At 36.9% G+C, this 26,552-nt stretch overlaps 1 protein-coding gene and 1 long non-coding RNA gene across 2 annotated transcripts; one reads left to right on the forward strand and one right to left on the reverse strand.

Annotated features, from left to right (window-relative positions):
* Positions 1 to 245: 245 nt before the first annotated feature.
* LOC125229874 lies at positions 246 to 5,454 on the reverse strand. The gene is made up of 4 exons (XM_048134813.1): positions 5,352 to 5,454; positions 4,921 to 5,117; positions 3,901 to 4,013; positions 246 to 528 (listed from the first exon to the last, which is right to left on the reverse strand). The coding sequence occupies exons 2-4, from the start codon at positions 5,095 to 5,097 to the stop codon at positions 516 to 518; spliced, it is 303 nt and encodes a 100-aa protein (XP_047990770.1). The 5' UTR covers positions 5,098 to 5,117; positions 5,352 to 5,454; the 3' UTR covers positions 246 to 515.
* Positions 5,455 to 12,348: 6,894 nt separating this feature from the next.
* LOC125229608 lies at positions 12,349 to 13,267 on the forward strand. The gene is made up of 2 exons (XR_007177424.1): positions 12,349 to 12,505; positions 12,945 to 13,267. It is a non-coding gene; the product is annotated as an uncharacterized LOC125229608 (long non-coding RNA).
* Positions 13,268 to 26,552: the final 13,285 nt, after the last annotated feature.

Here is a 26,552-nt window from a genome sequence, read left to right on the forward strand (position 1 = left end):
GCTTGATTCGATCGCGATTCTATTGAAACAAGCTAGATTCTCTCCAAAAGCCGACAGCCAAAGGCTAGCGCGCGAGTACGCTCGACAGGTTCGGATCCGTGCGCAGCTTACAGATACTACCCAGCATAATTTTAATGATTATGTATGATCAAAATAACTATAAACGAAAAAGTCAAACTTAAAAAATACCTCACACAAAAATCATTGATTGTAAAACAAAAACATGGATATACAGACAACATAATTATTTTATTTAAAGTTTTTCTTCAGACCGCAAAAACAGCACCATACTAATGAAAAATGATATGAATACTTATGTAGAGTTAGACATTTGAATTGAACATAAATGTTATCATAATACACACAAACACTATTTTAAAACACTGCGTGAATACTACGACGGTTAAGAGCCCGCAGGACCCGAGCTCCTTCTCATATTTGAGGAGACCACCCGTCGCGCTGAAGAGGCGTCACTAAGGCCGTTCGCAGACGCACCTTCTCAAGTCCTCCTCGCCTCAAGTGACATACCTGCAAAAAAATAAATTCATTCAATCTATAATTCTGATTGTACACATGAAACATGAGTTTGCCGCTGATGAGATGAAGGATTTATGATAATTATTTTGTATGATTTAACTTATTGATTATTTGTTTGTCCTTTCCAGTACTCGGGACCATGGGGTCCCGGACAGCACGGCCTCTGTGCTGTTGGCTTCGGCTGTGCTTTCTAGACAATTTACTCTAAATGTAATGTGACACTACCCGGCGATTATCCCTGTCCGCACTATAGTAATGCACCCAAGGACAAGCGCCGGTTAGTGTAGAACTATTGATAGAAAAAGGTAAATAAAAGAAACCGGGCTATTAGGTTGAATTGCTGGTGGACTTGTAACCGGTACTATGGGAGACTATGGCACCTGCCTTGATCATATTATGTTATAAAAACATGAAAAAATAGGCAGGCGGTGACTTTGACTAGCCAATTATTATTATTTGCCTGCTCTCATCCTGCACAGTCTCCAATACGTCTGCACGATTTCTTAGAAACTGATAAGTCTTCAAGAGGAGACTTTGCAGTGTGGTTTTGTACATGGAATTTTCCTGTACTTAAAATATTTTATACCATACAAAATTACAAATGAAGCATTAGATAATTATAAGAAACACATTGGCATAAGTTATTTTTAAATCAAATTTCTATTGAATATGTCTGATAGCGTACATTGGGGTAATTTCGAAAGTCACAGAAAAATCACCATTATTTCCATCATATCAATGTTCCCCGTTCGAAATTACCAGAGCATTTCTGTGGTTCGAAATTGCCCCAACGCACCCTAAATGAGTTGACGTCACTAAACACGAAAGTCGTACTATTTCCATAATTAGCAAACTTAAAAAGAAGCTGATTTGTGTGCTACTCTGCGGCGGCGGCATATGTACGTATGATGTTTATGACTATACCTATACTGCCCTGCTAAGCCGAGTGGCGCTGTCTCAAAACCAAATGATTTTGGAAACGTAAACGTCAGTGATATTATTATTTATTTAGGTAATCACAAACATAAATCTCTAATTAATTTACATAGTATCGTTAAACCAATAAGGTTTGTCTCGATACCTATTCCACAGATACCTATAGATACTTTATAAGTTAATTATGGATTTTCGTTTGAGATAGCGCTTTTCGGCTTAGGCCTCCTAAGTATAGGGGGAAACGAAATAATGGGCTTTGAGCGTGGAAGGAACAAATCTCCGTCTCACTTACCTGTACACCTGGCATAATAGCTCATAAGGTTCAGGTGTAATGCGGAATTACTGAAAGTAATGATTTTTTCAATACGTACATAATAAACGACATTTGTACATCAATTTCCATAAGAAAAAAGTAAATAATGTAGATTCTATCTATGAGTACTGATACAATCAAAGCCCATTATTTCGTTTCTCCCTATAGGTGCAGTCATAAACATCATACGTACATATTGTACGTTATACGTAATTACGTACATCATTTTACCATATAGTTAGTTGAAGTTCATTATGAAGGCGCCGCCGCCGCCGCCGCCGCCGCCGCAGAGTAGCACACGCTGAATTGACTAAAAGGAAAGTAGACTATTCTTTCCACTTAATGCTAGTATTGCTAGTGACGCCGTGTCTTGCGAGGGCGACGGTCGCCGTCGCGTCTCACACTTCCATATCGATAAGGTTTGATTTCGTATACGTCGCATCGCCCACGCAAGACACGGCGTTAGTTACACTGTCCAGTTTTTGGACAACTATATATATTATAAGAGTGACCCACAGGTCAGTGCGTTCCCTAAGCGAATTCAAGGCTCTCAAATTTGTTGAAACATGGTCTACAATAGGGTGGTCCACATTTGTATGGAAGAAAAATAAATATGACTAATCCTTTCTCCACATGGTTCCCTTTGTTCTATTATGAATTAGTAGTTTATGTACCAAATTTTAACCCATTTGCTCATTATTTACAGGTCGCTCAAGATACATTTAAAATTGGATATCTCCTATAATAAAATAAAAACCGAAATAATTAAAACATTGCAAACTGCCCAGTTCATGTTTTATTTAGCTCTAATGAAATAGGGAAAAATATAATTAAACCATTAAAATACCTCCATGTAAGATTTTTTCTTTAGTCAAGTTCATTTCATACATTTCAGTATGGCATTATTGCTTTATTTTGAGCGACCTCTAAATAAAGTCTGATTGTTCTCAAAATTGGTTGACATGATTTTAATAAGTTTTCGTGTAGAAATAACCATGTGGAGCTCAAACAATAAAAAACATTTTTTTTTGGACCACCCTAGTCTACAATAAATTTAATCGACTTATGAGATTTGTTATTCATAGTAAAGTGTAAAAATAACCGGCCTAGAGCGTGTCGGGCCACGCTCAGTGTAGGGTTCCGTAGTTTTCCGTATTTTTTATTAAAAACAACTGAACCTATCAACTTCAAAACAATTTTCCTAGAAAGTCTTTATAAAGTTCTACATTATAAACTGAAATAAATGTCATATACAAAGAAAAAATGACCAAGGCATTCTATATTTCCTATGAAATAATTTAATTTGGTCTTAGAGTGAAGTTCTACATTTGTATTTTTTTTTTTAAACATATGGTTCAAAAGTTAGAGAGGGGACACACTTTTTTTCCTTTAGGAGCGATTATTTCCGAAAATATTGATATTATCAGAAAACGATTTTAGTAAACCCGTATTGATTTTTAAATACCTATCCAACAATATATCACATGTTGGGATTGGAATGAAAAAAATCAGTCCCCACTTTACCCTAACAAAACATTTTTTTCCGCTTCTTATTTTACCACTTTGTCGGCGTAATTGATATACATAATTACATATTGGCACCAAATTTCAGCTTTCTAGTGCTAACGGTTACTGAGATTATCCGCGGACGGACGGACGGACGGACGGACGGACAGACAGACAGACAGACAGACAGACATGGCGAAACTATAAGGGTTGCTAGTTGACTATAGAATTCTAAAAATGATGTGAGATTGAGATGATTATTTATCAATACATTTTTATTATAGGCTACTTTCCTTCTAGTAAAATCAGTTTCTTTTTAAGAACTCTCAAAACGAATTTGAATGATTTGCTGATATGGAAATTAAACGAAAACGTGTCGACTGACGTCACGGTCAACTCCTATGATCATTATAAATTTCAATGAGATTTAAATAGAAATTGGGTTTAAAAATATGGCAGATTATTTTTAAAGGAAATTTCTATTTAAGTTTTGCTTCGTCAATATCCTCGCTCTTGTTATCACTACTGTCATTGTTGACATTTTGTATTTACTGAATGAAAATACAGAAATAAATTAATGAAGAGAAGGGTAAAATGTGCAAGCTAACCAAATTCCACCGGGCCAAACAAGGTGAGTGAGTGCACTGTCGCGCTGACACGTAGATCTGCAGTTGGAGAATGGCCTGTGGCACGAAGTAGCAGAGCACTGCGCCACAACCATCTGAAATGTCCGGTGCGTGAGCTAAGCAAGTGAAAATAACAGGGAGAAGCAAATATGCAGTGTTAGTTAATGAGGTGCAGAAACAGTTAATAAGAAAACCCAGGAATATTTATGAACACACACAAATAATTAGCAATTAAATGAACCCAAATGCTTAATTTACACAAATCTCTTGGGTTAATTAAACTGAGCTTGGACTATCAAAGGGTCATGTGGGACTATTTACGTGACGTGACGTTTTTATACTTGGTACACAATGAAACACAAAATAAATGTTGTAGACAAGATACAAATATTGTACCCTCGACGGCTTTATATTGTCAAGTTGTAATATCAGGCAATCACAACTGACTACATACCTAAGGGTCACTTGCACCACCGAAAATGGAGGGTTGACCCGAGGCTAACCCACCATTTCATATGGAATTTGACAGTTGATAGCCCACTAACCTTGAGTTAAGCAGTTGGTACAAGTGGCCCTAAATGAATTTATGCTTAACTGGGCCCTAAATGTCTGACGGAGGCACTAAAGATTCGATAAATCTGATTCTGTATCTGTACGTATTTACGTAGGTGGATAACTACAACTTTATAAAGTAGCAGACACTGAACAAAGAAACACTATTTTTTTTTCATAAACATTCAGTTTATCTTTAAATTTATATGCATGTAAATAACAAGTTACTTGGAAACTTGAAAACAACTCTGTGTTGATAAATTAGAACCAAATACAACCTTTGCAATTACGTACCGACAACTGTACTAGATTAACTGTATGTCACTTACGATTTTACAAGCTTTGATAATACTAAGTAACACTAATTATTATGCCACGAACTCACGACAATATTCACAAGTCAAAAAGGAAATCAAAGTAGACGTATAAATGGAACGCGCAACTACATACCTTTCTAAGCTTAAGAGAGATCTGCCGCGTCATTTGTAACCGACGAGTCCGACGACGACAGCGTGATGACTTGATAATAATACAGGCACTGGGATAGACTTCACTGGCCATTGCACGCAGGCCGGATCCTGTTGTTGATCGCCAACTTGTCCAGGATCGCGGCAGATGATGGGGCATGGGCAAAAACAACCCTGAACCTGAACACAGTATAAAAATATATTGATTTATAATGTTAAAAATAATTCGCGGATGCGACATGTAGGTCGTCGATTCAAGTGGGGCGCGAAGGCGGCGTAAGCGCTACCCGCGACGTGACGAGCCGTTTTTCTGTAATATGATATATTACACAAACCAACCTAGTCCCACAATAAACTATCTAACAGTTAACTGCCACATAGGCTGTAAATTGGTAATTAAATAGCAAATCTCACCATATTTCCGTCAGCTAACTCACAGAAGGACGCGCACCACGATAGAATAAATAAAAGATGGCGTCGCGTCGCGGTCCGGGGTTGCCAACTCTAAAACCGTGTTCAGAAACCGAGGGAAAATTATATTTAATATTATTTAGTTCCGTTACCGTCAGTGGCGAAAATGCATATCGTGATTTCGCTAGGACGGGTATATACAGGGTGTAAACCTAATACGGGCGAACAGTATAATAAGTTGTATTTGATAAGAAACGACCCCTCTTAGTAATTAGTCTCTGGCATATAATTTATAAGTATTTAAAGAAGAAAATATTAATTTACGTGAAATGATCAATTAATGGTCCAAGACTTCCAAGAGCTGGCAGGATTTTGGAGTAGGTACTTGAGGCAACCTGTAAAGGTGCTCAGATGCTTCTCTGATCATAACCAACATCAGGTCTGCAAGTCTGGCAGCTGGGGAGTGGGGCTTTATCGAGCTATGAATTATTAAAGATTTAATTTTTGGGGCCCATAAAAGGTGTTTGAGGCAACCTGGAATTATTAAAAAGTGAAAGTAGAGTTCCTCAGATGTCGCATAGTATTTATGCCAGATCATTTGGCCGGGTCCTTCACCGAGCCAGAACAGTGCAAAGTGGTAAAAAAAGAATTCCAAAAAGGTTCTTGCGGCAATCTGTCATTTTTACCAGTAAAATATGAGGGTCTAAATAGCCATCGAAAAATAATGCCATGACATGAGGTGGGGTCTGTACCCTGCCATTCGATCTTGAAAGTATTTTTTTTAGTTTTTCGTAAATAACTCGTAAACGGTAGCCCACAGCAAAAAAATATGTCAAACAGAAAATATGTACATAAAATTTTCTACAAGAAAGGTTATATACATTTTTTCGATAGGATCAATATAGAAAAGGATAATTTAGTAAGAAAGTTTTTTTAATCGATTAAATGCTCCGTTTTTCGTCCATACCTCGTAAACGGTGGCCCACAGCAAATAACTATGTTAAACAGAAAATATCTACATAAAATTTCCTATAAAAAAGGTTATATAAGATTTTTCGCTAGGATCATTTTTTTAGTTGGAATGTATTTTTAAATAGATTACATGGGCCGTTTTTTGTTGATAACTTAAAAACGGTGGCTCACAGCTAAAAAAAAATAATGTTACACGGAATTAATCTACATAATATTTCCTACAAGAAAGGTTCTATAAGATTTTTCGCTAGGATCAATATTTTAGTAGGTAAGTTTTTTTAAATAGATTAATTTTAGTTGGAAAGTATTTTTAAATAGCTTACGTAGGACGTTTTTTGTTAATAACTCGAAATCGGAGGCTCACAGCCAAAAATAATGTTATACATAATTAATCTTCATAATATTTCCTACAAGAAAGTTTCTATAAGATTTTTCGCTAGGATCACAGATCAATACAACAAGATGGCCCTTACAGGGCGACTCGCGGTCACCAAGCATACGACAAATCAGGTTTATAAAAGTTTGAACGCGTGCGACACCGATCAGTAGCGCCCAAGTATACGACCCGCTAACAGTGTCCGTGTCCGCTCGGGAAAAAATCTTAAATAATCAATTTTGGTTGCAAACAATGGTCTCTTACAGCATAAAGTGGTGTGGCAAGTCTTCTAACACTTCTACATGTAAAAAAGATGGAACAACATTCCACAGTTAAGTCAAATTAATTATTTTGTTGAATATTGTTTATTGTCCGCGGAGTTCATTTATACTGGTCAATATGGTTGTGCTGAGCGGCGCCGAGGCGCGTCCATCCCTCTTTACCGAGTTAACAATGTGATATGCTATCCCTTTCACGTAAACGACTAGGCATGGGGCCATGTTAGTTTATGTCTGTTGCGGGAACTTCGTACTGCCGTTCGTACCATGTGCTACCATTTTATGAAATATAAAAGAAAGCAGATTTGTAATAGTGAATAATTATCTAGAATCTGTAGAGTCTGTAGTGGTATTTAGTTCATTGATTAGTTTAGAATATTTAGTTGGTTATTTAACTTAGTAAACGTAAGTAAAAATGCACAGTTTAGTTATTAGTTACTAGAATGATTTTTATTGAGATGCTATCACAATTATCATCCTCCTTGCGTTATCCCGGCATCGGCATTCGCCACGGCTCATGGGAGCCTGGGGTCCGCTTTGGAAACTACTACCAAGATTTGGCGTAGGCACTAGTTTTATGAAAGCGACTGCCATCTGACCTTCCAACCCGAAGGGTAACTAGGCCTTATTATAATTTAATTATAATATTATAATTTGTTGCAAAACAAATTCACCACAGTACTGGTACCGTACCGGTACCATTGTCTATAATAGACATGTCCCATTCCCATCCCTACTGCTAATCATAAAGGCGCGCCATTATTTGAAACGACCAATGGCAGCACCGTGCGCGCCCGCCTCACCCCGCAAGGATTGGTGATTTGCGTCTCGAACAATATCGCTTGCATTTGGCTTCTAGTGGGGTGTTCTGTGGCTAGGATCAATATTTTAGTTAGAAAGTATTTTTAAATAGATTTCATGGGCCGTTTTTTGTAAATACCTCGTAAACGGTGGCTCACAGCTAAATAAAATGTTCACAAGAAAATATCTTCATAAAATTTCCTACAAGAAAGGTCCTATACATTTTTTCGCTAGGATCAATGTGTGAGTGTGTTTGTCGGTTACCATTAAGGCGAGATTTACTTGTATCTTTTATGCATTTAAACTGACAAAGTGGCTTTATAGCAATCGACAAAGTGGGACGTTTTCACGTCCACACTCACATATTTTAGTTGAAAGTATTTTTAAATAGATTGCATGGGAAGTTTTTTGTTGATAACTCAAAAACGGTGGCTCACAGCCCAAAATAATGGTATACAGAAATAATCTACATAATATTTCCTACAAGAAAGGTTTTATAAGAGTTTTCGCTAGGATCAATATTAGTTGGAAATTATTTTTAAATAGATTTCATTGGCCGTTTTTGTAAATACCTCGTAAACGGTGGCCCACAGCTAAATAAAATGTTCACGAGAAAAAATTTAAATAAAATTTTCTATAAGAAAGGTTCTATACGTTTTTTCGCTAGGATCAATTTTTTAGTTGGAAAGTATTTTTAAATAGATTACATGGGCCGCTTTTTGTAAATAATTCGAAAACGGTGGCTCATAACCGGAAATAATCTATATAATATTGCCTACTAGAAAGGATATATAAGAATTTTCGCTGGGATCAATATTTTAGTAGGAAAGTTTGTCTTATAATTCTTTCTGAAGTGCAAATTTAGGAGTTTCAACTCAAATCTCAAAATCGATCAACAAAAAGCGGCCCATTTAATGTCGCCAGTATCCTTGGTACAATGCCTCAAGGGCCTATTTTAGACATTAGCTAGCTTTTAAGTTTAGTCTTAGTTTCTTATATAATTATGTAAATATGTTCATGTAAATAAAGAGATAAAAACATTAAAAAAAAAATGTTATCTGCAAAAGTATTGTTTGACTAGAAGACTATTATGCTCATCAACATTATGACAAGAAACAATTCGGTATTACAAAAATCTGCGAAATGATTTATGCCAAAGCATATTCTGCGTAAGGTGTTTCTGCCAAACGTGACTTCTGCCAAGAACTATTATACGAATCAAATGAGTAAAAAGTTTCTGCCAGAGAATAGTGAACCTATATAAGTTTTTTCGCTAGGATCAATTTTTTAGTTGGAAAGTATTTTTAAATAGACTACATGGGCAGTTTTTTGTTGATAACTCAAAAACGGTGGCACACAGCCAAAAATGATGTTACACAGAATTAATCTACATAATATTTCCTACAAGAAAGGTTCTATAAGATTTTTCGCTAGGATCAATGTTTTAGTAGGTAAGTTTTTTGAAATAGATTACATGAAATAGATAACATTTGTGCATAATATGTAGGAGGCATAAAGTTGCAATTCGCTATTTGATAGCGAGTTGGATGTGTTTGGGATGCAAGATACCTAACACTCCTCCTCGCTTCGCTCGTCGTCGTACCTAATAGTGACTCTGGGGCAGTTTTTCTTTTTTGATAGCGTGTAATAATTCTGCTATTGTAATATTATGCTATAAGATTATTATGGTACATACAATCACGCTAAATCAAATTTGACCAAAGTAATGTTCTGTAAAACAATATTCTGCCAAATGTATCTTATGCGTGGTAGTAATAATGCCAACTAAGTTTTCTGCGAAATTACCATTCGACCGAATGTTTTTTCTGCGAAACATGTTATGCTAAGTGTGTTTTTGGCCAAAATTATTCTGCCAGATGAGGGTAACCCTTTTATGATATGTGTATGAGGGTGGATTTGAATAATTCATCTAATCAACCATACATTTTGATCCTTGAGGCAATCAAACCATATTTAAAGGTGGTGCAAAGTTACCCATGGGGGAGCAAAATAGCTCCGTTTTACTGTATTGTAACAAACAAACAATTCGACTGAAAGTGTTACTGCGAAACATGTTATGCGAAGTGTGTTTCGGACTAAAATTATTCTGCCAGATGAGGGTAACCCCTTATAATAACCTTTCTTATAGGAAATTTTATGTAGATATTTTCTGTTTAACAAAGTTTTTTGCTGTGTGCCACCGTTTACGAGGTATTGAAGAAAAACGGAGCATGTAATCGATTAAAAAAAACTTTCTTACTAAATTATCCACTTATATATTGTTCCTATCGAAAAAACGTACATAACCTTTCTTGTAGACAATTTAATGTAGATATTTTCTGTTTACCATATTTTTTTGCTGTGGGCCACCGTTTACGAGTTATTTACGGAAAACTAAAAAATTGACTTTCAAGATCGAATGGCTGGGTATGGACCCCACCTCATGTCATGGCATTATTTTTCCATGGCTATTTAGACCCTCATCTTTTACTGGTAAAAATGACAAATTGCCTCAAGAACCTTTTTTGGATTAATTTTTATTAAGCAGAAACGTCTGCTAACGATTCTAAACATTTTTATATTAAAGGAAAAAATGGAAAAATTTACGCTTCCGGCGGGACTTGAACCCGCACCAAAAAGGAAAGGCATGGAAAGATTTGCGAAGTCCGGCGTGGCTTCCGTAGCTCAATTGGTAAGAGCATTGCACGGATTGCAAAAATGGTGCGGGTTCAAGTCCCGCCGGAAGCGTAAATTTTTCCATTTTTTCCTTTAATATAAAAATCTTTTTTGGATTATTTTTTTACCACTTTGCACTGTTCTGGCACGGTGAAGGACCCGGCCAAATGATCTAGAATAAATACTATGCGACTTCTGAGGAACTCTACTTTCACGTTGCCTCAAACACCTTTTTTGGGCCTCAAAAAATTAAAGACGAGAGAAGTTATCAGTAGAGACCTGAAATGTGGTACCAATATGTATATCAATCACGCCGACAATGTAGTAAAATTAAAAGTGAAAAAAAATATAATTATATTAGAATACCCTCCCGTACATGTAAAGTGGGGAGTGATTTTTTTTTTTTCATTTCAATCCTAACGTGTGATATATTGTTCGATAAGTATTTAAAAATGAATAGGGGTTTACAAAAATATTTTTTTTGACATTTTTAATATTAAATTAATTTTTATTAAGCAGAAACGTCTGCTAACGATTCTAAACATTTTTTTTATTTTTTTTTTATTTTTTTTTTTTAATGGTGCGGGTTCAAGTCCCGCCGAAAGCGTAAATTTTTCCATTTTTTCCTTTAATATAAAAATATTTTTAATATTTTCATAAATAATGGCTCTAAAAAGAAAAAAATAAGTGTGCCCCCCTCTAACTTTTAAACAACAACTTGAAAAAGTCTTTCTAGTATAATTATTTTCAACTTGATAGGTTAAACAGGTTTTGAAAAAAATATACGGGAAACTACGGAACCCTATACTGAGCGTGACCCGACACGCTCTTGGCCGGTTTTTAAGATCGGTGATCCAATTTGTGTGCGCCCTGTAAGCTAGCAAGCCAATCCAATGCGACCCCCGAATCCCCCAATGTTCTAGCTTTTTGAGTAGGATGGTAAGGTAACTGAGACAGTGTCAAAGGCCTTGCTTCTTGTATATCTTAATTCCCTTTATACACCGTGGGAGTGAATAAGCCGAAATATACTATTTAACCACCCATTTTTTGTGTAAATCAAAAAAAAGATATTACATGAATTTTGTTTCTGAATGTATTTTCACGTAAAAAGTAAATGTTTTTCATAAAACTAGCACTTGAAACGAGTTTTAACTTTTTTTTTCTAAAAACTTCATTCTTGAAAGATTTTACTTTTTACTTTTTGACATTTATCAATGAGGATAGTGACGCCGTGGCTTGCGTGGGCGATGGTCGCGCGACGGCGATGCGACGCATACGAAATCAAATCTTATCGATATGGAAGTAGACGATGCGATGAGACCATAATCTCCATAGTGGCATCAACTCCCGTAAAGGATCTTTTTACTGACTAACAATAACATCTTTTTTCAATTGGTAATAACTCTGAAGCTAGGCAATATCCAGAAAAGTATAAGTACATAACATTATAGTCTCTAAAAGTGGTCAGGAATACACTGTTAAAATCTTTTGACGATGTTAAAAATATTTAGGGTCTGTTTAACAATGTCTTACTAAAGTATAGCTAATCAATAAATTATTTTACCAAATAAAAATTGTCAATTTGTTAATTGCACAAACTACTAAGAAGATACTACGTTAATTGTAAGTTACAGCTGGCAACATTGTATATTGACGTTTCTCACGTTTCGATTTACGGAATACGTGGTCCATATTATAACGCCTTTTGAAATTTTGCACATTTTATTGATTTTATACATGATTATGTATTTAATATTGATTACTTTAAATGTATATTCTTCCTACAACATTGTTCAATGATACAACTTTTTTAAGAAATTTTATGTGGATGAAGATGAAACGTAATGCAAATGTCAAAAAGAAAGAAAATAATTTTAGTTTAACTTATGAATACTGCTAAAAATTCTAAACTTCAGGTCTAATAATATAAACTACATCTAAGTATTTTGCAGTCCACAGGATAATTGAGGGAAGTTAGTTCTGAGATGATGAAAATAATATATGGTCTCAAAGGAAGTCGGCCTCATTGTGAACAAGACGAAATCCCGCTTTATGTAAGTTATTATATGTTAATATGACATGTCTGGCCAGTGTAGTGACCCTGCTTAAAGCTTCGGGCTATATTAATAGACTACATAGTGTCCCACTGCTGGGAAAAGGCCTCACCCATGGATCTCCATTTGTCACGGTCTTGAGCAATCTCTGACTCGTCGCATTGTGGCAATTTTTGCTCAACTCTGTGTGTGCATGAGACAGACATTGTCCGGCCCATCCATACTAATGGGAAAGTGTGTGTATCTGTTTGTTTGTCCGTCCTTCACAGCAAAATGGAGTGACAAATTGATGTGATTTTTTAAGTGGAAATAGTGGAAGAGACAGAGAGTGACTTATGCGAAGCCTCGGGCAAAAGCTAGTAATATTTATTTTATATACTATCAATTTTTTTCCCATTGTTTTTATGCAATTCTATTCTGAAACATTACTTTGTTATAGATAAACCAAGGCAGGTTGGAAAAGTCCAGAAGCAAATTTTAGAAGAAAAATATTGTACTGAATAACTACAATGGGCCATTGAAGAAGAGAAGACGGCACAAGAGGGAAATATGGGCCTTAGAAAAAGATATCACGCCTCTATCCCATAAAGAGGTAGGCAGAGCACATGAACTACTAAGTTTCTGTGCCACTCTTGGCAAAAAGGGGTGGAAAGAAATCCAAATTATGACATTGAAGAAGTGAAGACTAAATAAGTAAACCAAAGGCCCCAAGAATATAAAAGACTGCAATGAAATTGTCAAGAAGAGGGTGCGAGAGCAGAACATATGGGCTACTTGCTATGGAATGATGAATTCTACCTTCAAGTGGATGGCGTGACAATGGGGTCTCCTGTGTCTTCAGTAGTTGCCGACATCTTTATGGAGTACTTCGAGGAGACAGCACTCTCATTGGCTGCCGTCCAGCCGAAGATATTCAAAAGATATGTAGATGGCACTTTTACTATGCTTCCTAAAAGTAGTGTTTCAACTTTCTTCATAGTTCACTATGGATAGAATTTAAATGGTCATACGATACAATTTACTATGGATAAAGACTGTTCTCGTCCCTTCATGAATGTTCTCATTTTGAGGAATCCTGATAATAGCTTAGGTTGCACTGTGTATAGAAAACCTACTCATACTGATAGGTACATAAATGGCCAATCTCACCACCATCCCTGTCAACTAGCTACTATGGGCAAATCTTTGTTTCAGGGAGCTCAGAGGATATGTGACAACCAGAATTTGGCCGCGGAGCTTCGACATGCCAGGCAGGCGCTGTTGACGAAAAAGCTCAAGATACTGCATGTCAAGCAGAAGGCCTGTTTGAAGATCCCTACAGTCGAGCGCCAGCTTGCTATTTTGCCTTTTCTTAGAGGGGTCACATATAGGATCAGTCACATCTTGAAACGGACTTTCATTAAAACTTATTTGAAGCCCATGAAGAAGATGTCACAATTCCTGAGGTCTATGAAGTGTCAAACTCCTCTACAAAATGCAGGAGGGTACAGGTTAGACTGTGAGTGCGGCCTGTCATATGTAGGGCAGACGAAACGAAGTATTTCCACATGGGTGAAGGAACACATAGCGGATGTCAAGCACCGTTGGCAAAGGTCTGCAGTCTCTGAACATGTCATGGATAAAGTCAATCACGCTATAAAGTTTGATAAGCTGTTTCTTGCTAAGGAGAAGCGGTATCTACCCAGAATGTATGGTGTTGGACATTCGCCATTTGGTTTAGCAAATTTTGTGTAGATTAACTAATTAATTGTTTTTACATACCTAGTAATGTAAAATTTGTTAAATATTGTATAACTAGCTTTATTAACTGTGTCTTCATTAATATTTCTTGTATGTGGGTAGCTTTTGCACATTGTAATTTTTCCTTAGTTGACCACAAATGCTGTAAAGTGTTCGAAACGTCGGGATGAATGGTAAATTCATTATACGCGATATAATCCGTTTCCATAGTTTTATTGTGTCTAAATGAATTCAACAAATAATCTCTATAATACTGTCTTCGGTTACTACATTACTTATTTATGACAATAATCCTAGAATCTATATGTAATATGGATATTATAAGATAACGGATATCGAATGATGAAAGTGATAGAAACCAAATAAGCAACAAATAGTTTATCGTTAGGCCTGATTTAGACGGCGTGCGAACTCGCATGCGATTTTAATCACATTGCGGGCTGTTGATGTTACATACAATTATGCACAGCCATCAAATACAGCAATGTAATAAAACTCGTATGCGAGTTCTCGTACGTATGTATGTAATATGTATGTATGAAGTTCAGGGAGCATTATAAAGTGGCGCGGACGACAACATCAACTTCATACAAATTAGTCGCGCGGACCGTCCGCGTGACACTAAAACCAGCCTTAATGCTAGTGGCATAGGACTATGAATTTCGTAGAATACCAGTAGCATGTATTGTAATGTGTGATTAAGATAATGTTTACTGGCATAGTATAGGCAATTCAGTAAAACAGTACCGGGGCGAACGTGTTAAGATGTAAAAGAAATACGTATGGCGAGTTTCTTGTCAGTCCCATAGTTGAATACTGTAAAACAGTTTAAGAAATTTAAATTTTCTCGAGTCAGTTATGGAGGGTTAGGGGTCTTAGAGCCAGTGTAAAGACTGATTCGGAAAAAAAAGCAGCAGCACCGATTTTAGATTATTTATTTTGTGATCATTTTAAAGCAGTGCATTTTTATAATAATCTGTAGTTCGGTAGATCCTATTGTGTAAAATTAAATATAATCGTATGTATTCTAAGTAAAAGATCGAATTCAAGTTTCCACCTATTATATTACCTTATCTCCAACATTTATGAACGACGCGACGCGACGTCTTCTGAAATAGTTTATGAGGTAAGTATTTTCTTTTAGTTTATGAGTCACTTAATGTTGAATGAGTTTATGAGTAGCTACGTTGATAAATTTTATTGTCTGTTTGCCATCTTTACATGAATTGTATCCCATACAAAAACGTGTGTTACGCTTGCTTGGAAAGGCTTCTTAACTACCCAAGATAAGATCCAGTTAGTTAATAGCGTACATATGGCGTAAGGTCGCAATTCCGATCACACGTTGTATCTTTCCTAGTAAGTCCGTTTTCACATTATCCGATCCGATATCGGATGTCGGAAGGATTTCGATGAAAACAATCCAAGATGGCGCCTGTAATGTATGCGATATCGGTCTTGCCTCCGATATCGGACCCTTTTCAGTCCACCCGCTGCCGTCGCGGCCATAGTCAAAGTGCAGTTCAGTGTAAGCAAAGACAGTGTACAGATATACCACTTACGGTATTAGTGTTAGATAGTACCTACTAATGAATCCTATTGCTGTTGTTCTAATTAGCCAGGCCTGAACCCTTCACCGTCTTTTAAGAGTGCCAACTTATTGGGAACCTCAAGCTAAATAGTCTGCGCTCAGTAAAGGGAACACCATCACACCCTTTACCAGTTCCACAATATATATAATATTAATGTGGTCTGTGGTTTGGCTCGAACCCCACTGATGCACACGCCGCTACGTACGGGATGCGCACGTTATACTCGTAGGTACCTAATAATACCTAAGAAAATTTCAAATAAATAGTAGTTGAAACAAAATTACTCGAACTAAATTTTCGATGATTTGTTGTCGATGAAAAGTTTATCGGCGAAACAAGGGTACATGTGTGCCATGCCTAGGAATACCGCCTTTTCCATCTGACCTATTCATCAGGGTCTACAGAACCTAACTTCAAGTTGGGGAGTAGTACTCCCCAGTCGGACCCCTTTTAAACCCATATTTCTGGTAAACTACATGTACAGTACATTTAATTTCCGACGAGGTACAAGAGGTGGGTCAGAGGTACATTCCACCATGGTAATCTGAGCACAATAAAGCGAGGTGGTACGGCTGCAGAGTATCACGCCGTGGCTTCGGCTGATGAAAACATCCAGCGAGCCCGATTTCGATCGAACGTCCATGCGCTCAAGGCCACGTCCACGACCTTCGACCGATAGTTTGCACGGTTAAGTGTATATTCATTATCCAGATCCGCGTCCACGGTCGCGCGACGACGGACGTCCGCGTAGTATGTTCCTAGCTTTAATCTCAGAACAGAAAACTATTACAGCTAGGAACATACTACGCGGACGTCCGCCGTCGAGCGACCGCGACCGCGACCGATCAGTGTGCACGGTCTTCGGGACGTGGCTTCGGCTGACCAAAACATCCAGCGAGCCAGATTTCGATCGGACGTCCATGCGCTCAAGGCCACGTCTGCGACCGTCGACCGATAATTTGCACGGTTAAGTGTATATTCATTGTCCAGATCTGCGTCCGCCGTCTAGCGACCGCACCTAAAGAATAGGATGCATATAGTTTACTTTGTTCTTATTTATTGACAGACTTGTTTGACAGACTATAGTTTAATCAAGAAATAACAATTTTGAATTTTCTCGAGAATAACCGAATGTGAAATCTCCAAAAGAGGAGTAGAAAAACAATGTAAAAAAATCTAGCTTAAACATTTACACTGTTTATAATTTACCGTAATGTTATGCCCTTATAAATAGACTCATTGAAAGAGTGCTAATTTTGTGATATCGCAGCAAAATTATCAAACGTATATTTAAAACGGTCAATGACTGTAATGTTGATGTGAAATGTTCAATAAACGTAAATATTACAAATTGGTGCAACATTGAGAAATGAATTCTTTAAAAAAAGCAATTGCTGTGACATTGTATTTATAATTATCTGTAATGTTACAAAAAAAATATACCGGTTATATCAAAAGGTTTTATTGAAGTAAATCTTAATTTGTGATATTGCAGCAACTGCATAAAACCAATATTTCAAGTGGTCAGTTGCAGTAATATTGATTTTGAACATTTGGGAAACTTTAAGTTTAGACATTGAAGTAACATTGAAAACTTGATGTTTAAAAGTTAATGTTGCTGTAACGTTGCATATGTAATATAGCTAATACCTTGTTGCAGCAATGTAATAAATGAACATTTAAATAACTTGTAATCAAAACATCCTTGCAATATTATAATATTAGTTTTCATTTGTCATGTTACAATAATATAGCACTACTAATTTTCTGAAAGTTTCAAATTACCAATAAGTTGAATGTTGTTGTCATATTTCTCCGACCTTACATTCTAAACTTACAAATGTGAGGTATGTAAACTTACTGCAAGTTATTGTAAGTTTCATGCTCAGTGGGAGATCTTTTAATCGCCAGATTGTGTATAGAATTTCATTATTAATTTCTTCACTAACTATTTAATTGCCATATATGAGTACTTATAAAGGCATGTGTTGTGTCAATCGGCTATTTCACTAACCTTTACCCAAAATATATACGAGAGAAAGAGTACAGGCTTACAACATGTCTAATTAAATCTTTTAAAAGAGGGATTCTATGCAAATTATACGTTTAAGTTAAAAATTGACTGTAATTGAAATGGTGTCTGCCTGCAACGTATGGTATTTATAATTGTGTTGCCATTCGTATGTGTTTAGGTAAACAAAGTATTGAGAAAGCGTTTGTCACTTATGTAAATTTAAATATGCTCGTCAAATTGCTTTGAAATGCATTTGGGCCTTGATTGAATAACGACACAGTTTGACACAGTCAGTAAAAATTAAATAGTGGCAATATCGTGGTGTCGTCACGTTTTCTCACACATATTGATTAGAAAGGGATGAAACTACAATGTTGACACAATTTCTACTTTTTTTGGTCAGACTATAGCGCGGTAGCGACAGATTCATTGAAAAAACCGGCCAAGAGCGTGTCGGGCAACGCTCAGTGTAGGGTTCCGTAGTTTTCCGTATTTTTCTCAAAAACTACTGAACCTATCAAGTTCAAAACAATTTTCCTAGAAAGTCTTTATAAAGTTCTACTTTTGTCATTTTTTTTATATTTTTTAACCATATGGTTCAAAAGTTAGAGGGGGGGGACGCACTTTTTTTCCTTTAGGAGCGATTATTTCCGAAAATATTAATATTATCAAAAAACGATCTTAGTAAACCCTTATTCATTTTTAAATACCTATCCAACAATATATCACACATATTATTAAATTAAAACGGGACTTAATCGCGTAAAACTTACGTTTTATATTTAACCCGACGTTTCGGACATGACATTACGTCCGTGGTCACGGGTAGACTGGCTGGGAGTTGTATCAACATCTTCTAGCTGTACGAGTTTTTCGAACTACCCGCACTTGATTGTCATCAGTCACTTTTACGCTAGGGTTGCCACTCTGCCTACATACAACACTCACGACATCTGATGGTATGAGACGGGAAGTTTTCTCACGTTTACACTTGCTAATCACTGGATTCCACGAAGATGAAATCCCTTGCCCTTCATTTTGATTGAAATTACGATGTTTCCTGATTTCAATCGCTTCACGTACTTTCCTGCTATAGTAAAGACGTTCAGTTGAAAGGACTTTGGGATTATGCAGTTCAATCCAGTGGTTCGGTCCTGACTCTAGCAAATGCTCGGCAACCGCAGACTTATTTATTTGTCGTTTTTTGACCGCCGCGATATGTTCTTTGACCCTTTCCGCTATGGTGCGTTTGGTTTCTCCAATATAAGAACTACCACAGCTACAGTCAATCTTATAAACGCCTGGCGTCTGATATGGAATAACATCCTTTGCTGACCTTAGTTGCCCCGCCACCTTCGACAACGGCATGTACACAGTCTGTATCGAATACTTCTTTAGTATGGTACCAACCTTGTCTGTCACTCCCTTGACATAGGGCATAAATGCCGGTCGTCTTGCAACATTCGGATGCTTCTTCGCAGGCTTTCGTCTTGGTTGCCGACAATCCACCCTGTACCCATTCTTCCTAAGAACCTCCTGAATGTGTGACATCTCACTCTCTAAAAATTCAGGGTCACAAAGGTCATGTGCTCTGTTCTTTAGGGAATTAACGACGGACAGTAGGTGACGAGGGTGGTGGTGAGACTGAGCATTGAGGTATCTATCTGTGTGAGTAGGCTTCCTGTAGACAGTGTGCGCCAAGGATCCATCCATCCGACCTATCACTTTTATGTCCAGAAAAGGCAAACTTCGATCTGATTCCAATTCATACGTAAATTTCACCTTCTGATGAATGGAATTGAGATACTGGAGTAATTGCTCAACTTCTTGCTTGCCACCCTTCAAAACGCCCTTCAATATAAAACGTAAGTTTTACGCGATTAAGTCCCGTTTTAATTTAATAATATGAGTGAAGATCGTGTTAGTTTAAATCAATATAATATATCACACGTTAGGGTTGGAATGAAAAAAATATCAGCCCCCACTTTACATGTAGGGGGGGTACCCTAATAAAACATTTTTTTCCATTTTTTATTTTTGCACATTGTTGGCGTGATTGATATACATATTGGTACCAAATTTCAGCTTTCTAGTGCTAACGGTTACTGAGATTATCCGCGGACGGACGGACGGACGGACAGACAGACATGGCGAAACTATAAGGGTTCCTAGTTGACTACGGAACCCTAAAAAGTACTATTTCGAATAAATTTTACATAAGCCGAAGTGGCAATCGTTGACGATACATGACGGTTGAAACGCAGTCTGGCTCTATCGTGCACTACAAGAAAAGCGAAGAGAGAGCTATCTACGATACGCTCACGAAAGTTAAGAATCGTAAGCGGTTAAAACGTTGGCTAGGTACTGGTGATACAACAAATCAAATGCTTTTCATTGATTAAGAACATAACAAAACTCCTCCGTATTCGATGTCACCCATAGACGAATAAAGTGATTGTTAGTCCCCACTTAGGCGTCGCGTGTCTCGCGGCGCGGAACGGACGTCTCCGCCACGCCGCCTGAATGTAATTCAAAAAACGTCTCCTCAGTACATTTTGTACGTGGCGCGCGCCGCGCCGCCTGGGGGCGCGTCTTACGTCCTTCCTATACCAAATGTACTGAGGAGAAGTTTTTTGAATTACATTCAGGCGGCGTGGCGGAGACGTCCATTGCGCGCCGCAAGACATGCGTCTTATGAGTGTGGATGGTCCCTAACACTAGCGTTCACCACGAAAGCTCACGGCTACCTGCAATTAAAATTTAAGTAAGTACGTACACTTAAGTCCATCTTAATCTATGTCACATCCCTCTCACATAAACGACCATCATCAAACCTAGGTTGTTATTCACATTATCTTCAAGATCATTGCCTCATCCCAAATAATTTGTGTGTGTTTTCTGTTGCCCGTAAGTAGTTTTAGCTACACCCCACCACACACTAGCATTTTAGAGCGTTGGGGAATTAGATTTTGGCAATCTCAATCTTCTTTCTATTTATTTTCTTAAGTATTATTGTTGCTGTGCATGAATATTATTCTTTTAAACCAAATCTTGACGTGTAAAATGGTTTTACAAATAAATGAGTATGAGTTTGAGTATGAGTATGAGTATGAGTATGAGTATGAGTATGAGTATGGGTATGAGTATGAGTATGAGTAGTGATATAGGAAGTTTCAACACTGCGGCACTGGTAGCTGCTAGCTGCACAAACGTTACATCGAGCAGTTGATTCAGTCCTATACACGATGGCCAGCGCTGAACCAGAGATTACCAGCGTCATGAGCGACACGAGAGTGGTACACGCAAGCCAACATCGTGGAGCTGTGGGATAATTATGATGGCATCTGTGTAAGGTGTCCCCCAATCTATTAATCTAGCAGCCGTAAAAGCGCCCGCCTTCAGACAGAGGCTTCCTTTCCATTCCTCCAGGCCTGTCGGTCCATTGCCATCTACATTCTACATACATCCAGTTCTCGCCAGCTTGTTGGCATTGGCAGATGTCATCTCTCCATCTTAGGGGCGGTTTGCTGATGCTGAAAGATGCTAGTATGAGATGGTCTTTATAGTATGTAGATTATTTATAACCATAAATTTTATGGTTCACCTGGAAGCGAAAATCACAATCCTATCCTCTCCCAGTCGCTTTTCTGTAGTGGCGCGACAGAGACAGACTACATTTCGATCGCGTCTCAACTCAATACGTTTGTCAACAAGCCGGCTTGAACAAAAAGCACGCAAAGCTACACGAATTACAAGCGCAGTAAAATTCATCCACATGCTACAATGTGATCGCGCTTGACAATAAAATTGAGTAGGTACTAAGTATATGGGAACGTAAAAATGGTACTAAAAGTTTTGCAAGGTGACAAATACTTTACAACGTTTGCATCTCGGATTTTATTTTATATCCAGTGATGCAAAACGGTGGCGTTGGTGCTTTGAAGCAGATTTCGTGTGACGTATTTTTCGTGGATTTATCGGGCGGGGTATAAAATATTTATGGGAAGCAAAAATCATAACCTAAATGAAAATTTACTACTATTAAAAAGCTAAAGTAATATTATTATTCTAACTACTTAAACATACCAATGTTTCAAACTGAGGAAATTGTAGAATAGTTTGAAAAGAAAGACTAATCATAAACAACATCTAGATTTTGATTATCATGAATTTGCCCAAAGTAATGCCGTTTGTAAAGGCAGTCTTCTTGTTTCTAAAGCTAATAGATAATAATTATGTTAATTAGTTTAATTCTCTAATAACCACGTCACATTCACATAAATATTTGTCTACCCCCCCATATAACCATAATCGGTCGCCGTTCCTACGCAAATCCTCCTATTTTGTGTACACACAAGTCTTCGGGTCTCAATGCTTAGTCGCAGTACGGTCGACGTTTAGTCGCGGCGACCCAAATGGGGACGATTGGTAACAGGCACAAATGGTCACTGAAGTGACAGAAGTGTGCACTACGCGTGCACACATTGTTACCGTTTGGCGACTACTTTCCCAAAATCATTCGTTCATTTCATTCTTTTCAAATGGCGACTGTCAGAGACGTCAAAGTAAAAAAGAAATAAAATCATTTGACATTAAAATGTAATGGCGTAAGAATTTGTTAAAGATAAATATTGTTTGCATTTGTAATATAATGTGGGCTAATTACCATGGCCAATTAAATTGCTCGAGTAATTTCATAAAATAAGTCTAAATTTATCAACGCGCCATCAATTTACCTCATTTTAACCAGTAATAATATTATTGACTACTCGGTGTTTGCGTGTTATGTATATTGATTGGTGAAGTTTTAGTGCTCCGGTGCATATACTATACTGAAATAATAAAAATAATGCCTAGAAAACCAATAAAGTTGTTAAAATATGGATTAAGACGGTAATATTCCATGTAAAAAACAGTCGCCAAACGGTCACCAAACGGTCGACACACGGTCGCAAAATGGTCGCAGCGTACACGCGTGACCGAAAGCAGTGAATATTTATTATATTTTCAAAATGGCTTCTTGTATTAATTTTTTCCAGGTATCCTCAAACTTTATAAACAATTAAATATGCCGTCGTACTCAGTTGCCCTCACTAAAGAAGATTAAAAAAAATTGTAACGTGCGTACCGAGCTGCTGGGTTGTAAAGGATCGGGGATCATATGGTCTTCTATAGAGCAACTAGTATTTTGCGGCATTTCACAATTGACACTTGTTGAAGTAGTCGTCATTAATATTACTATCAACATTAATTTCAGCGATCTGTACTTCTTTTGTCAAGATTTTTGTATAGATAAGTGTCTACAAATTTGTAATGTTAAAGAGACATAAATAAAACGCAGTAGAGTAAATAATGTGTTTTTTTTGTAACCCAAACAAAATACTTGTAGATACGAGTGCGGAAAAGAGGAAAATCGATACGAGTAGCGATAAATTAATACACGAACGAAGGGAGTGTTTTAAATCGACACGAGTTGTGAATGTCCTTTTCGCACGTATATCGTACGACGATTTTCAGTACCTAAATCTAAGCTAAGAGTTTCGACCAGACAAGAAATGAATCATTGCTTGATTTGCTCGCACTACTGCGTTAAAAAAAACAGCATCTGTACTGAAAAAAACTATCATTGCGCAACAGAAATTCTATTAAGGCTGCTTTCAAAAAAAAACGTCAAAAGAATGTAAAATTGATAGTTTTAGTCGGTGAAATACTACACTTTCCGTTATCCAATAGATTTATTTAATTCAAGTTCCAGTTAGAGCATCTTATTATCTTGATTTTTATAAGACTGGATTTTTGAAAACTAACTCTCTAAATTAATTATGAATTTTTCTCTAATGCACGTTTAGAAAAACGCACGTATAGAGCTGAATCAGTCGATCTTATTTGTAAAATTTGGACAATTTTGAATATTAAAACGGGTAAATTTATAATTCGTATATCCTGTACCACAATCATTTCAGACTAGATTTTTATTTTAAGTTTTTGAAAAAGAGTAAACTAGCCTAAGGCGAATTCAATTTTTTTCAGAAATTACCTAAAATTAAGTGACAATTTCTTTGAAAATCTACATCACATCGAAGTAAGTTTTGTACTAAATTAATCTGCAACGTTTACTTAAATTGCTGTTATACCTTAGTGATTATAAATTGCTATTATTGATTTTTGCAAATTTTTTGAAAACGAGCCTTCACCGGTACAATTATTACCACTTTTGGACATTTTCTCATATTTTGTTAGACCAAGTAGAAAAAGTCCTATAATGTGATATATATTTATAAACTACTCGCAAAGCCCTTTAATTTGATACCACACACGGTATGATCGAGCGCTCGGTTGCGATTTCACTATTTTTAACACGAAAGCCCTCTTAATATCACAGTAAATACTCTATTTCATTTGATTCCTACTTTTATTGTATAAAGCAACACTACACTTCATTTTTATCAATAAGAATTAAAAATTATATATTTAACATTAAGTAACTATAAAGTGCTTATCTATTTGTATTAACATTCTTTTTGCGACTGAAATGGTTGTATGGGCCTCCATCTCTCAAGATTTCGTCTCAAAAAACTGTAACAATGTGAGATACGACATTTTTTTTAAATAGTGACAACTTTTTTTCTCGACTTAATCGACTGATTTGGTATAGTGATAATTGGAGCTAGATTCGAGGCAGGTTTACGGGACTTGTTACGTTATTTTGGTCATCGTTTTTTGCTACGGTACCGGTATTACGGCGTTGCGTTGCGGTCTGTGGCACTATGTCACTGTTATAGCGGAGGTTGCTATTGTTGAACTAGAGTCAACAATCGTTACGCTTTACAATAAATATTAAATGTAAAAGTTCTACGAGACTACTAAACTTTGAGTACCTATTTTGACGACCGGTCTGGCGCAGTCGGTAGTGACCCTGCCTGCTGTGCCGCGGTCCCGGGTTCGAATCCCGGTATGGGCATTTATTTGTGTGATGAACACAGATATTTGTTCCTGAGTCATGGATGTTTTCTATGTATATAAGTATTTATATATTATATATATCGTTGTCTGAGTACCCACAACACAAGCCTTCTTGAGCTTACCGTGGGCCTCAGTCAATCTGTGTAAGAATGTCCTATAATATTTATTTATTATTTATTTATTATTTTATTTATTTATATCTATAAGTACGTTCAGTATATTGTGTATGCACCTTAACTAAAACCATCTTAAGTAATTGAGGCTACATACGTCCTACTGTTGGGCATAGGCTTCCTCTCATGCATGTTCGGGCTATAGTTTCTACGCTATATAAATGGGATTGGGAAACATATAGGTACACCTTTGAATTTCTTTCATTTCTCAGGTGTATGTAGATTTCCTCACGATATTTTCCTTCGCCGAAAAGTTTGTGGTAAATATTCAATGATATTTCGTACGTAAGTTCCAAAAAATTTCAGTGGTACGAGCCAGAATTTGACTCCGCGACCTCCGGATTGAATGATTTGATAATTGAGCGTCATATTCATATCTACTCAGCCAACACCACTTCAAACACAAAATATCTGCAGTGACTTTCTTAGTTTTGGTAACCTATCATTTCGCTTTAAAATAAACACAAGATGTTGAAGATGTACCCATCTTCAAGGTAAAATGAAGTCGCAACGGGTAACTTAGATCCGAAGCTACTTCATCTTAACTTCAGGTTTATTTTGCAGGTTTTTTCAGCCGAAGTCCATATTTAGTTGTCAGGTTTATCATCCAGATATATTAAAAAAAATAAAAGTCAAAGTCCTCTCCATACCTGTGCGCTATATCACCATAGTGACTTGACAATGACAATAATTCTTTGTATATTTCTAGTTTGATAAGTAATATTGTTACTCAGCGTCAATATTTCCTTGCTGAACCGGCAATGAACGGCGAAGTGTAATGACACTGGAATTCAATGGAAGGGCGACAAATTTAATGTCACGGTTGTGAAATATGCCATGGATTTTGTCACATCTTAACAAAAGACAAACTCATCCTGTATACACAAATCTACAACATCAAATATTGTATCACAGCGTCTGTCTCTGTTTATACAACGCGACAGTTTATGATTATTCCATCTCCTATAAAAAGGAATTGTTACTTTTGAAGCATCAATCTTCTCGGGAGCTTCACAAATACAGTACAGAGATCATCTTACTCTGTTACTTAGGGCTGTCAAAATAAATTACAGGAGAAACAAATGACAAATGATACCGTACGTCGTATGGAAGATGGTTTTAAAACAAATGCCAATGTTACGTAAATAAATATCCTTTTCTCAAACATGCAATGAAATATTGTCTTTACGTTCCTTAAAATGGGCTAGGAAGTATCGCTTTTTGGGCGCAACAACTCGAGAGGCCTGTAAAGGGATTTCATATTATTTTTTAGGCCTAGGCCTGCAAAGTAACTTTTTTTTATAAAATATTGTCCTTTAGAGCATTTTTTTTATTTCATTGTATGTTTGAGAAAAGAACTATACATGCCTCGGCGTGAAAACGGATTCCCGGCCTCGTATCCCTATCCGCGCTCGCTCGGCCGTATATACCCACTTGGCCGGTAATCCTCATTTTCCCGGCCTCTGATGTAATGTACTATTTCGCACTACATCTGTACATAATATGTACAGATGTAGTGCGAAAAGGATTTCCTTCGTATTTTTCCGGAAACGTTCGTATTTGTC

This window comes from Leguminivora glycinivorella, chromosome 9, assembly GCF_023078275.1.
Source record: "Leguminivora glycinivorella isolate SPB_JAAS2020 chromosome 9, LegGlyc_1.1, whole genome shotgun sequence".
In the NCBI taxonomy this organism is placed as follows: Eukaryota; Metazoa; Arthropoda; class Insecta; order Lepidoptera; family Tortricidae; genus Leguminivora; species Leguminivora glycinivorella.